This window comes from Gadus morhua, chromosome 8 (assembly GCF_902167405.1).
Source record: "Gadus morhua chromosome 8, gadMor3.0, whole genome shotgun sequence".
Lineage (NCBI taxonomy): Eukaryota > Metazoa > Chordata > Actinopteri > Gadiformes > Gadidae > Gadus > Gadus morhua.
The window spans coordinates 9954459-9966491 of NC_044055.1; the positions used below are offsets into that span (position 1 = coordinate 9954459).

At 47.4% G+C, this 12033-nt stretch overlaps 1 protein-coding gene across 1 annotated transcript in view; it reads right to left on the reverse strand.

Annotated features, from left to right (window-relative positions):
* Nucleotides 1-1882: 1882 nt before the first annotated feature.
* ap1m1 (adaptor related protein complex 1 subunit mu 1) overlaps nucleotides 1883-12033 on the reverse strand; it is an 11626-nt gene continuing 1475 nt past the window's right edge. The window contains exons 5-12 of the mRNA XM_030363767.1: nucleotides 11814-11961; nucleotides 11222-11348; nucleotides 10255-10397; nucleotides 9612-9683; nucleotides 9109-9267; nucleotides 8808-8933; nucleotides 3433-3508; nucleotides 1883-2743 (exon numbers count right to left, since the gene is read on the reverse strand). Of these exons, the coding sequence (XP_030219627.1) occupies nucleotides 2721-2743; nucleotides 3433-3508; nucleotides 8808-8933; nucleotides 9109-9267; nucleotides 9612-9683; nucleotides 10255-10397; nucleotides 11222-11348; nucleotides 11814-11961 (874 nt within the window). The 3' untranslated portion in view covers nucleotides 1883-2720. The remainder of the gene's footprint in view (nucleotides 2744-3432; nucleotides 3509-8807; nucleotides 8934-9108; nucleotides 9268-9611; nucleotides 9684-10254; nucleotides 10398-11221; nucleotides 11349-11813; nucleotides 11962-12033) is intronic.

The following is a 12033-nucleotide window of genomic DNA, read 5'->3' on the forward strand; positions in this document are numbered from 1 at the left end:
CAAACATGAAATATGTGACGCGTCCGCGAGAGGATGAAATGGACTCTATGAATGTGACCTCCTCATCGCGGGCCAGAGCCTGCGTTCACATCTCCTGCCAAGCATCACAGGGAAGGCTGGCCCTTCCAGGCACCGCCTGGCCACGGGTTAAGTGTGCTTCAGACTGCTGAGCCCTGCGCTTTATACCCACCTCACTCCAGGTATACACACATGTGTGGTAACCTGATCCGTGTTTGCCTTTATGAAAAGCAATTTGGTATTTGCCTTTAATGTAAATGTGTGTATGTAATGTCGTGACATGTATTTATGTGTGTAATTATCCGATAGAAGTCTTGTGGTCGACTCGAAAAGGTTTGACTGTATAAAATGTTTAAATTTGATGTTTTTTTGAGGGATTATTGTAGGAGTGGATTATTTCATGCATTTTCTCCCTCCATGCGTCTCCCAGATGTTAATAAGGAATATAACCTGTCACATAATGCACGCACACGTCTGAAGATGCAGAATCCCAACCCCCCACCCCCCCCTAACATAACGTTGAAGGACTACATAAAAACCAGTTCCTGTGACAGCAAAGACACCACAGAGGGTAGGACGAGACCGGTATGATTCGGCCCAAAGTGATTGTCTTTCAGAGGCTTCATACCACATCCCTCCTGATGACAGACTGACAAGCAACGCAGGAATTCCTCGTAGAGCAAGAGAGCAGCTCTCAGCCACCCCTATAAGCCCACGAGCGCCTCACAGCTCAACGACTGCCACCTGCGTGTTGATGGAGCCCATAATACCCGTGGGACATGCATTTTCTTTGCGGCTACAGTAGATGGCTGCGCTTAATGACAGACGAGCAATCGTCGATAAATCATCATCTTTTATCCGTTCGCTATCCGACGAGCGTCTGGTTTGTCGCTGCTTTATTTTGGCGTGCGAACTATAAAAAATGGCTTGGAGGAGGGGCGACAAGGGCTGGGAAGAATAAGATCTCAGATAAGACGTGAGTCAGTGGTGTTCCTGACAAGCATCTTTTGCGGGTTTTAAGAGGCAGCATACCTCTGTAGCAAGAGCAACAGGCTGTCAAGTCATCACTACGGACACCTGCTGCTGCAGCCCACGTATTCCTCTGTGTCTCAACACAACAGGTGGCTCTACGGAGAAACCACACACACACACACACACACACACACACACACACTTCTACGAAAACGAAAACGTCAATGCGCCTGTTCAAACAGAATATTTGTGGTCAATGATTAGACACTTTTGTAATCATTCCAGATCATGAAATTCACTTATACATCACTCTGGCACCTGTTTGCTAACAACTCACCAGGCCTGAGAGAGTGTTACCGTTAAAGTCTCAACCCACAAGACACACTTAGACCAATGACTTCATCCGGGACCTCCATGGTCTGACTGGACACGAACAATAGCAGGTCTGTGTCAACCGGGCCATTTCTAGAATAGTGTGTGTGTGTGTGTGTGTGTGTGTGTGTGTGTGTGTGTGTGTGTGTGTGTGTGTGTGTGTGTGTGTGTGTGTGTGTGTGTGTGTGTGTGTGTGTGTGTGTACCGCTGACCGAAAGGTTGAGTCACATCCTTCCTGAGGTCGCCAGTGTGTTCGCTATGGAATGCTGGTGCTCAATGGCCCATGACATCATAGCACCTTGGCATTATATTAAAAAAAAAAAAGAAAAGAAAAAGGAAAGCCACAATGGTGAAAGACCTCCAGGATTCAGTGGGAAGAAGAAGACCCGTCCAAGGCTAGACGTTAGGCCCACCAACCCCCCGACCTTACAGTGAGAGGATGACATCATGTCATGTTGCCAACGTCACAGACACAATAATAACCAAATGACATCAGGCATGGAATGACCACGAGATGACGGGTTTCTCTAAATAGATATTTAATGATTTAAAACAATGTTGTTACAGACCTAGGGTGACACAGCCAAGGAAATACATGGAGACGGCTGTGTCGTTGGATAGAGGGCTACTTTTCTGATCTGCCTTTCATTTCGTTTAGAATGTGCGGAATAACACTGTACTCTTCGTTGGCTATCTAGATATCATGCGGACAAAAGGGCCGAAACCTAAAAGGCAAAATGGATAAGCAGGCAAGCGAGCAACGTTTATTACAGCGCTGCACATTGGCTGTTGACCATAGAAGGGAGCGTTGGTTTAAATGACAGTAACCGTTCATGACCACGGAATCCACTAAATAAACAAAACGCGTAACAAATATATACAGATAATCAGCCGTTAACAAAACAAAATACTGTTTTATTTATATATATATATGAAAGCTAAATCATCATTTTTGACCAAGGATGCATGACATGACAGTAAACCTGTAAAAATGAAACACCGTTGTAACATGAGGGTTTTCCGACGGTCAGACCCTTTAGGGAGGTGGGAGTGTGGAGTTGACGTAAACATATCCCACACACCGCTCTCCCATCCCGGGGGGGGGGGGGGGGGGGGGGGGGGGTCCAACCCGGCTGAACGGAGCGCATGGGCCAGTTCACAACGTCGCAAACTCTCATTGATTTGAAATAAACACGACTATAAAAAAAGAAAAACAAAACAAAAAGAAACAGGATACTGACGGTTCACTGTGTCCGTGGTTGACGGACACTTGCTTTTTTTCTTTTTTTTCTAGGCTCGTTAGCGAGGAGACTCCGCCCCCTCTGACTTCCACCTGCTGAGGGGCGGGCATGCCCCGCCTACTGGGTCCGGAGTTGATAATCTGCAGAGGAAATTGACAGATTTAATCAAATGGACCGAAAAGAAAAGAAAAGGGAGGGAGAGGGAGAGGGAGAGGGAGAGGGAGAACGGAGGGACAGATTGAGTGGTGAGTGCAGCTGAGGATTCACGCCCAGAATGAGCCGAGGACAAGGGAAATGAGAGGAGGATGTTTGAGCAATTACTGGCATTAGCACAAAAAAAAAAGACCCGACATGTGCAACACTGCTGATATTACAATCAGTAGTACAAAAAGAAAAAAACAGAACAAGAAAAGTTTGGAAACTGTTGGGCATCCTGGGTTGAGTGGGTTGTCCATATCACACACTTGGATCAGACTTTACTTGATTTGAGATGTTCTGATTTATACGCTAACTTCCCGGTAATGTTTAGGCTACTCAGATGTTGTCGTTTTTATTACTATTTTTTGTTTTTATTTATTTTGAACAAAAAACTAAAACGATGCACTATGACGAAATATTGATCTGCATAATGTAGTCATATTTTGATCACAATAGAAATGTAAATAAAAAAATATTAAAATAAGTTGGCATCCTTGCACCTTGTAGGACGTTGCCACAGCGGGCTGCTGGCACGTGTCCCTCTCCAATGGAGTTGAGTTCCCAGCACATTGCGCACTGCGTTGCCCAATGGTTGCCTAACCTAGGGGTACCTAGTGAACTGTTGACCTACCTCCGTTCTGGGTGATGTAGCGCACCCAGGGCAGGGCCTGGTAGCCACTCTTCTCAATGATCTTCAGGTAGCGCACCTGACCAAGGGAGAGGGGGGGGGGAAGCATCTGTTAGTCAGTACAAAGTGGGAGGGAACAACTGGATCAGTACTTTGTTTTGTCTTTCTTAGCTTCTGCTTCATCTGGTTTTTTTTAATGGTGAAATAGTGCATGCAAACAGGCACCGTGACATCAATAAATTCACAAAATGTACACTAAAATGATTTTATATTTACATCAATGTCTTTTGATTGAAAATATTTGCAATGATGTGTTTGGCAATATGACGTGTCCACCCCTAAATTAAATAGTTGTTTCTTTTCCACGATATTCCCGTCATCGTTCTCCATGGGAGGGGAGGGGGGGGGGGGGGGGGGGGGAATCTTCAAAAACACGGAATTTCAACTCACAACTTCGAGTCAGGTAGTGCAACTTCAACCCGAGGTCAACACATGTGACTGGGTACTCAGCACCTTATATCAACAGCCCATCTGGCCCTCTCGCTGCCTTTCTCAGAGCTCCATCCAGACACGAAGGCGCTGCACTGCGGCTAACGGAGCGGCTATTGTTCGGCCGCTAGCCCCAATGGGGAACTCCAGCCGTGTGAAGCAAGACACGTTCCACGAATCGTACAGCCATCGTAGTAGCACGGGTGAGGAAGCTCCAGCGTAGGAGCCGTGAAAATAAAAAAAGCTAAACTTCCCCCAAAACAGACGCCTTCACCGAGCGCCTGCCTTTAGCTCATTTACATAACTGTACTCGCCGCAGAAGAAGAGAAAGCCTGTGTCAGCACAACCAACCTGGCACTTTCGCAAGCCATTAACCGATAGTGTGAGCACATCGCGGGGAATACGAGAAATACGCTCCGAGAATATGAACTAGTGGAGGCCTGGTGCCAGCAGGCTCCGAGTGCGTTTCCCCATCCTGACTGTGAGAACCTGGTGCTCAGGAACCGCTGTCGCAACGCCCTTTGGCGCCACGGTTTGGTCTCCGTTAGAGGATCTGTGACATCTCGTCGTTGTTGATGTTAATAATGAGGCGATGTTCAAAAGCTGCCTTCTTATTAATAATTTCCAAGTATTCCCTGAAAGCATTATTTGCTTCGTTTTTTTTTTTATTCCCGGTGGGTTTATAATGACAGAAGGGGACGGCATTGCGGTAACCGTTGGAAATGGATGGGAAGTGCTGGCCCTATCCCGAGGCCAGTTCCCTGGTGAGTCCTTGCTGGTCCACTACCTTGTTATTACCTTCCACTACACACAGCTCCCACACACACACACACACACACACACACACACACACACACACACACACACACAGAGAGAGAGAGAGAGAAAGAGCGACAGAGAGACAGAGAAAAAGAAGGGAAAAGAGAGAGAGCAAGGGAGAGAGAGAGAGAGTGAGAAAGAGAGAGGGCTTGTGATGGGGGAGAGAGTCAGGGGGAGAGAGAGAACGTGAGCGAAAGAGAGACAGACCACAGCCACCAGACGTATGACGACACAAAAAACGCACGCGCACGAAAAAAAACAACTTTGAAAAATAGAAAGAAAACAACTACACACAGACGTGGGATCAGCATTTTCCCCGTGCTCAGCCCCGGCAGTTAAACATGCAGGAGGGCCCTGGCAATGAGGGCCCGAGTCAGCACAACGCCATCAAACGCAGCAACCGCCGCAAAATATAAATTACGGCTGGCCGAGGGGAGAAGGGTAAGTAAAGGATGCTAGCGTGTATCTGCGCTAACTACAGACTACAGCTGTGGCCTGCGTGGGCTTATCTCACAGTTAGCGATCCCCCCTCTCTCCCCCCCCCCCTCCTCCACCAATGGAGTACATGATGCCGACTTGTCCCCCCCCCCCCCCCCCCCTCTCTCCTAAAAAAGAAAAATCGAATAAGAAGTTGGAGCGCTTTCATTACCGAGTGGGCAGTGTTTAAAAGTTCATTACGCTTTAAAACTTCCCATCTCCTTGTTAAATTCTTGAGGGCGGGAGCTAAGCCTCCGTCTCACACGCGCTTTCGTAGACGCGCACCCCTACACTTAGTGGTGGCCGTTAAGAGCGATTTTCTCAGGCTTTGATATTTGCATGCGTTTAATTAAACTAACGAGACCCCCAGCCACTCCCCCCCCCCCGGCTCTCACGTACAGTGTGGCGGTACCGTCGGATCTCCCCCCCGTCCGTCCCCCTAGTCCGCCCACCACCGCTCCGACATGAGGCGACCGCCCGACTCCACGGGAGGTTTCATTGGGAACCCGGTGTGTGTGGGTGTGTGTGAGTGTGAGTGTGAGTGTGAGTGTGTGTGTGTGTGTGTGTGTGTGTGAGTGTGAGTGTGAGTGAGTGTGTGTATGTGTGTGTCGCCGGTTTCCCCGGAGACACCGGGGACTTGACCTCAACGTGAATGGACCTTGAGGGCTTGCATCCAAAGGGAACCTCGGTGCACGTACAAATAAAAAGGGAGCCACATCAGCACCACAACAAGAGGCCAGCGCAGGCCGTGAAGTGTAGACCCCCCCCCCCCCCCCCCCCCCTCCGGGGGACGGTGGACCACAGGGTCTATTTCCTCTGCATTGTGTGGAAACAATGTGGCCACCTCGTCCCTCGCGCACCACTTCTTAAAGAATGCCTTCCAGCCCCTGAGATACTTTCTTTAAAAAGATCCGACGTTCAGACGCTGGGCCCGCTCTGACCACCTGCTAGAATGTAACCGCCGTATTTATTCGCAAGAACATCTCGCCGGCCGACGGATCCCAGCCCACGACGCGGTATGTGCTTTCCGAAAGCATCTGGTTGATTCGGTTTGGGAAAAAATGCGAAGATGAAAAAAAAAAAAAAAAAAAACAGGAAGGAAGAAATAAAAAGGGAGAAAATCAAACGAAAAGTAGATTACGCTCTGTCAGCTGCCCATTTAGCGTGAGTGATGAGCAGCATTCTGATACGCCAGTAAAAACGCCCCGAGGACAACCGGCGTACGTTTCAATTAGCTCCGGGACGGGGGCCGCTCCTTTCCGAGTGGGCTGTGCAGCGTCCTCGCTCCGCCTTAATCCGGTTTTCACGACCCGTCCAGGGAAATGACGGTGGAAACGACCGTCCCTCAAAGTCTCATATTCTGGTGACATTTAAAATGGTAGTCGCAGACAAAGTTCACAAAATGGCACGGTGTAGCTCATTTCTCAAGCAATGTTGTAGCATTTAACAAAATAAATGATATACCTCAATTACTTTTACCCACATCGGCTGATATTTATACAAAAAAAAAAAAGTATTCTGAGGTGAAATGTTATCAGGTATGAAAAACTGGGAAACATTTTGCCGTATTTTATACAGCGTATATGCAAATCCAATTCACCATTGCTTTTTCGACCAACTCCATCTCTGCAAAGTCAGCAAAGAAGAAGAAAAAGAGACAAGAAAGGCTTCTCCTTTTTTTTTGAGGCTCCACCGTTTACTGGCAGTCAGTTCCTCCACATTCACATGAATCCATGTGCTGCAAATATAACGATAGGACGTGGTGAAATGGATAGCACATCAGTTGTACATCCCATAGCCATCCAAACCCCGTCAGCAAGTTAACAGGTGCTTCTTTATTACTAAATAACCTTTTGGTATTGAAAAGACCTTAGGATTCTTAAAGCTCTAAAGATGATACTGGTGTCGCCTATAAATTAAAAACAGAACAGTTTATTAGGAGTAGAAATGATTCAAGACTAAATCAAACAACTGCCCTCCAACGACTAGATACTGATCTTTGAAGATCTGTTGCCCCTTCTGGCCAACACAAGAATATGTTCAAACATGTCGTTTACCTGAAGTTGTGTGGGCTTGGTACAGCTGGGACCTGTTCTAGAAAACTGGATTTTCAAGTCTGATGATAAGTCATTGATGTCTTGAATGTTTGAGCATAATGATTAATTGCACAGAGGAAACCTAGCTGGCATTGCCATTGCCAAGTTAAGCTCCCTAATTAGCCCGGGTCACAGCCGGTTCTGCTTGAGTAATCCACACCCACGCCAATGACTACTTTATCATACTTAAAACTTTATCATAGTTTACATTTTATATTTTCTACCTATAAATATTATACTTCAGTATATGCTACACATGAACCTCCTAAGATGGCGCAATTGGCTTGACTCGCTATCTCGGGACATTGGGCAATATCCCATGATTGAGATCTCAAACTCGGGACATTGTTTTCATTGCAAAATGTCCTGCTATGCAAGGCGTCACGCTGAGAAAAATAAACAGCTAATAAAAACAAATAAATCCTGGCAAAAAGCTTAATCTTTTTTTATTTTTGTCTTGAGCGTTCACGTGTAGTATATACTAAAACAATCATTCACCTCAGGGTCCGTGAATTGTGGGGAATAGCCCTATTCCCCACATTTCACTTCGCCTTCGGCAAATAATTGTTAAATATACGACATTAAGAATATGTTTCTGCATGTATTCTTTATCATTGGTATGGCATGCCTTAACAAACTTGAATCATTCTCAAATAACACAATCTCCACTATAAGCCTTCAGAAACCTCCTAAATGTTCTACACATTACTTGCTAGGAATTTATTCATCCAAATTTGTGAACGTTTCGATGATCCCATGGGAACTACATGTAATACAAATAGCAAAACAGCATGTGCCCAACTATCGCGCATCACCATGCCCTGGTACCTGCACACAACAATCCTCCGCATTAACTCCATATGCAACGTCTCCTTTCCCCACTTCAACGTTGTGTAATTTGACAACGATGCAGTAACATAAATACTGTAGTATAGTCTTGGTGCACCACAGAAAGCCTCCACGGCAACCTCTTGCCACACTCAACCTGTTATGCATCCACTTCTCCTTGTAAGCGACCACTGTTGCAATCCACGATAAATGATCGTGGATTAAACCCTTATGCGGTGCACGCAGTCATACATTGCGGCTCCCCTAACCTGCTTTCTAGCACGGGCCACACATCAGTGGCCCACGTGGCTGAGGCCGTTCCCGGCAGGTAGAGGCCTGATGCCCACGGCTGAATTCGCCCTGTGTCACACAGGGATGAGTACTACTTTAGCGCTGCAATACCCGCAGCTCTTGCCATCTACCGAGTTCCTCAAAAATCGTCAGAGGCAACATACTTGTGCAACAAGGTTCGGCATGTCCTGGGACGGCCCGTTTGTGAACGTTTGTTTGTATGTTTGTGCGTGCAAAACGGGTGTGCTGTGTGCTGTGTACGTGCGCAAGTGTGGGCGTGTGAGTGCGTGTGCGAACGGGTGTCCCGTCTGTGTGCGCCCGTGTGAGGGGGTGTGCGTGTGTTTGTGCGCATGTGGGTGTGAGGACGAGAGAGCTGACCTGGATGCCTGACGTGGTGAAGTACGGAATCTCAAACTTGACGCTGATGGGCGGCTTGCCCTCCTTGTCCTCGGCCTCCACGCTGGGCAGGCCGAAGTGGGCGCGCATCAGATACTCCTTCCCGCCCTGCCGGGAAGAGAGAGGAGCACACACGCCGCACTCGGTCAGAGAGTCCCTGCGGCACACTCTTAAAGTGACCCGTCACTCTTAAGGTGACGGGTCACTTTAAGAGTGACGGGCCTGATGTAGTGCCACACAGGATGGGGCGCTGGGGGGGGCGCTGCGGGGCTAGGCGACTCACGGGGAAGGACTTGATGGACCACACTATTTCGCTGTTCTCCGGCACCCACTTGACGCTTCCCACCGTGGTCTTGAATTTGGGCGAGTCTGCGTCCGTTGGCACAGGAATGTGGATCTCCACGTTGTTGGCTGTCGACCGCCTTTTGAATTGGCTCTTGGCCTGAGACGAGACAAAAACACAGAGCAGAACACAAGGCCAGACAAAGGGGGATGGGCCGGTCAGGTTGAACTTGATCTGCGGCCGGAAGATCTAACGTTGTTCTTTTTTTTTTTTAATTAATTGAGGCGTTCAATGGAATTCCTTTCAGCTTGTGTTGCAGCTCATGCAACAAATAGGCCAGACGCATCAGGAAACGCAGGGTTGGCCTCAGATAACCTCACTTGATGCACAGCTGCTGCTTCAGGCAGAAGGATTTGAATACACTATACGGTCACGGTGCAGTGTATACCTTCCTCAAATAGAGAAGACTCATGTTATGTCCTTTGTAAATCGACGCAACCAACCTTGATCATGTACTCGATTCGACTGTGCGAGTGCTTCTCAATGACGGACTCGATCCAGATGAGTGGCTTCACCTGCAACAGACATCCAGCAACATGAAGCGGTCCATCCAGCATTCCGCCTTTTACAGCAAAGGACATAGAACATCGTCGCCCCCTAGTGGACAATGTGTCAAAATACATTCCAAGAAATGCATGACATCAGTTTTATATAAGGAGCTTAAAAAGGCCCCTTTAATCACCAGGTGCGAGTTTGATGAGCCATTACAAGCCATTGAAAAAACTGCCCCTCTTTGACTAGGTGACATCACAAGTGGAAGTGTCCACCAATATGTGTGATGGATGAATAAGCTTTACAGTAGCTATTGTACAACAGGTTGTCTGGTAGACTTATCTAATGACTCTGGTGAATCTGCCTAAAAACCGAATCAAATCGACTGTGTGGAAGCAGAGGATTAGTAGCCAGAAGCATCATTGTAATGAGTGTTCATACACACAGACCCATGGAACAAAGCCCTTCAACTAAAGTAGCACGAGTGGCCAGGGCCTGTGTCCCCACAAGACCGGTGTGGGAGAGAGCACTAAGCCCTAATCAGTCAGGACTGGCCCCCGGGAAGGGGCTGGGCGGACCCCGTGACCCACTCACGTGAGTGTTGAGGCGGTAGGACATGAGCTCAAACTCTCCGTCGGGGGGGATGAATGAGATGGTGCGGTCGTTCTCGAAGCGCGACAGACGCACGCACTGGTGGAACTTCACGTCCTCCAGCTCCACGGATTTACTCTTCCCTCCTGCAGAAGAAGAATTAGACAGCCAATCAGAGAAACACAACCAGTGTATCCTTGGCGTTTTTTTTTATTTGGTGAAATGTTCTTTGTGAGACGTTATTATATGTACTGCTGCTGTACACACAGTACAATTGTCATACTGTGTTTGTATACTGTTTGAGCATGGATCGATTGCTTAGTCAACATGAAATTTTGATATACCACAAAGTTTGACATACAACTTTGTGGAGTGTTAGGTAAGGTCACCAAAAGATTCTGAATATTGCAGCCTGTTTCGCAGATTACTGCAGCAGAGCTCTCACTCAAACCTGGAGCCATTTTTAGAACGGCCAAGGGACATTAGTCCCTTGAAACGAAAAATAAAGGTAAAATGGGTGCAGGTTTAAAAGTACCGAAGTTATACTCGCAGCCAAATAGGAAGTCAGATTTTAAGATAAATATAATTTTTTACATTCTTAAACAAGGGGATATGCATTCATCAACAGAGAGTTATTTGTCAATTTAATGTTACAATCGTAACATACATTTCATACTTTTACTGTTTGTAATGATATTGGAATTGTACACATCAAATGATAACCAACCATTCTCACACAAATACACAAGCAGATAGCAAGGACAAATCAGCTGCAGTGCTCTAAACTTTTTATTTTCTGCCAGTGGCATACCAACATATCCAAAGTAATATCTGCTACTATCAACTATTCTGCTTTAATCTTTTCATTTTATTTTAACAACAACAATAACAAAGAATCACCTGGCCTTCACACAATATGTGTCCGCAAATGCGAACAAGGTAGTCTGTGAACAAGGTAGAGTGAACTCACGTCCGGTGTTTTCAAACAGAACCTTGTCGTTGAGCCCCAGGCGCAGCTCTGGCATTCCAGAGAGGAAGACACGCATCTTGATAGAGCCCACAATCTCACTCCGCAGGACATTACCATTGGCACTAACCTGAGAAACACAGACAGAGAGAGTCAGGAGTCAGCCAGACCCATCCAAATGAACTACAGGCTTAGTTATGGTTCCACGTCACAAGGGGGTTACGGACCCATTACGTCCTTGTGGACCCTCCTTGCGTCCATCGCAACGGCCTGACGTGCGCCTCCCAAAATGTGTAACCTTGCGTCCAGGCGACACAGCAGCAAGGGCTGTGATTGTTCCTCTCACTAAAACGCGATGCAGAACCAAAACAGGTTTACGACTGCGTCGAAGCGTCCGTGACGTGTTGTCATTGCGTTGGGTCGACGTGGAACAATAACTGAGCCTTAAGACGTAGGCCGAGAGTGAGACTGAAAGTGAGCTGAGCAAGACAACAACACCCTTACGAATTACGGGTAAAAAAGTGTGTTTGTGAACGCCAAACCATAGGTCGAAGTCTCTGAAAGGTGACCCAGTACAGGAAAGCTTGGTACTTACCAGGAGGTTGACCGACTCAATCACGTCCAAGAACACCTCGTTCTTCCGGTACTTGATGCCCTCAGAACGCCACGACACGGCGTTGGTGACGGTGGCCGGGGGCCTGGGGGCGCCGGTGTCCAGCTTGTGTCCCTCCTGGGTGATGTACCTGGCAGGTCACATGCACACAAATGAACACCAGAACAGCAAAAGACAGGCTCCCAGGGACAATGAGAGTCCT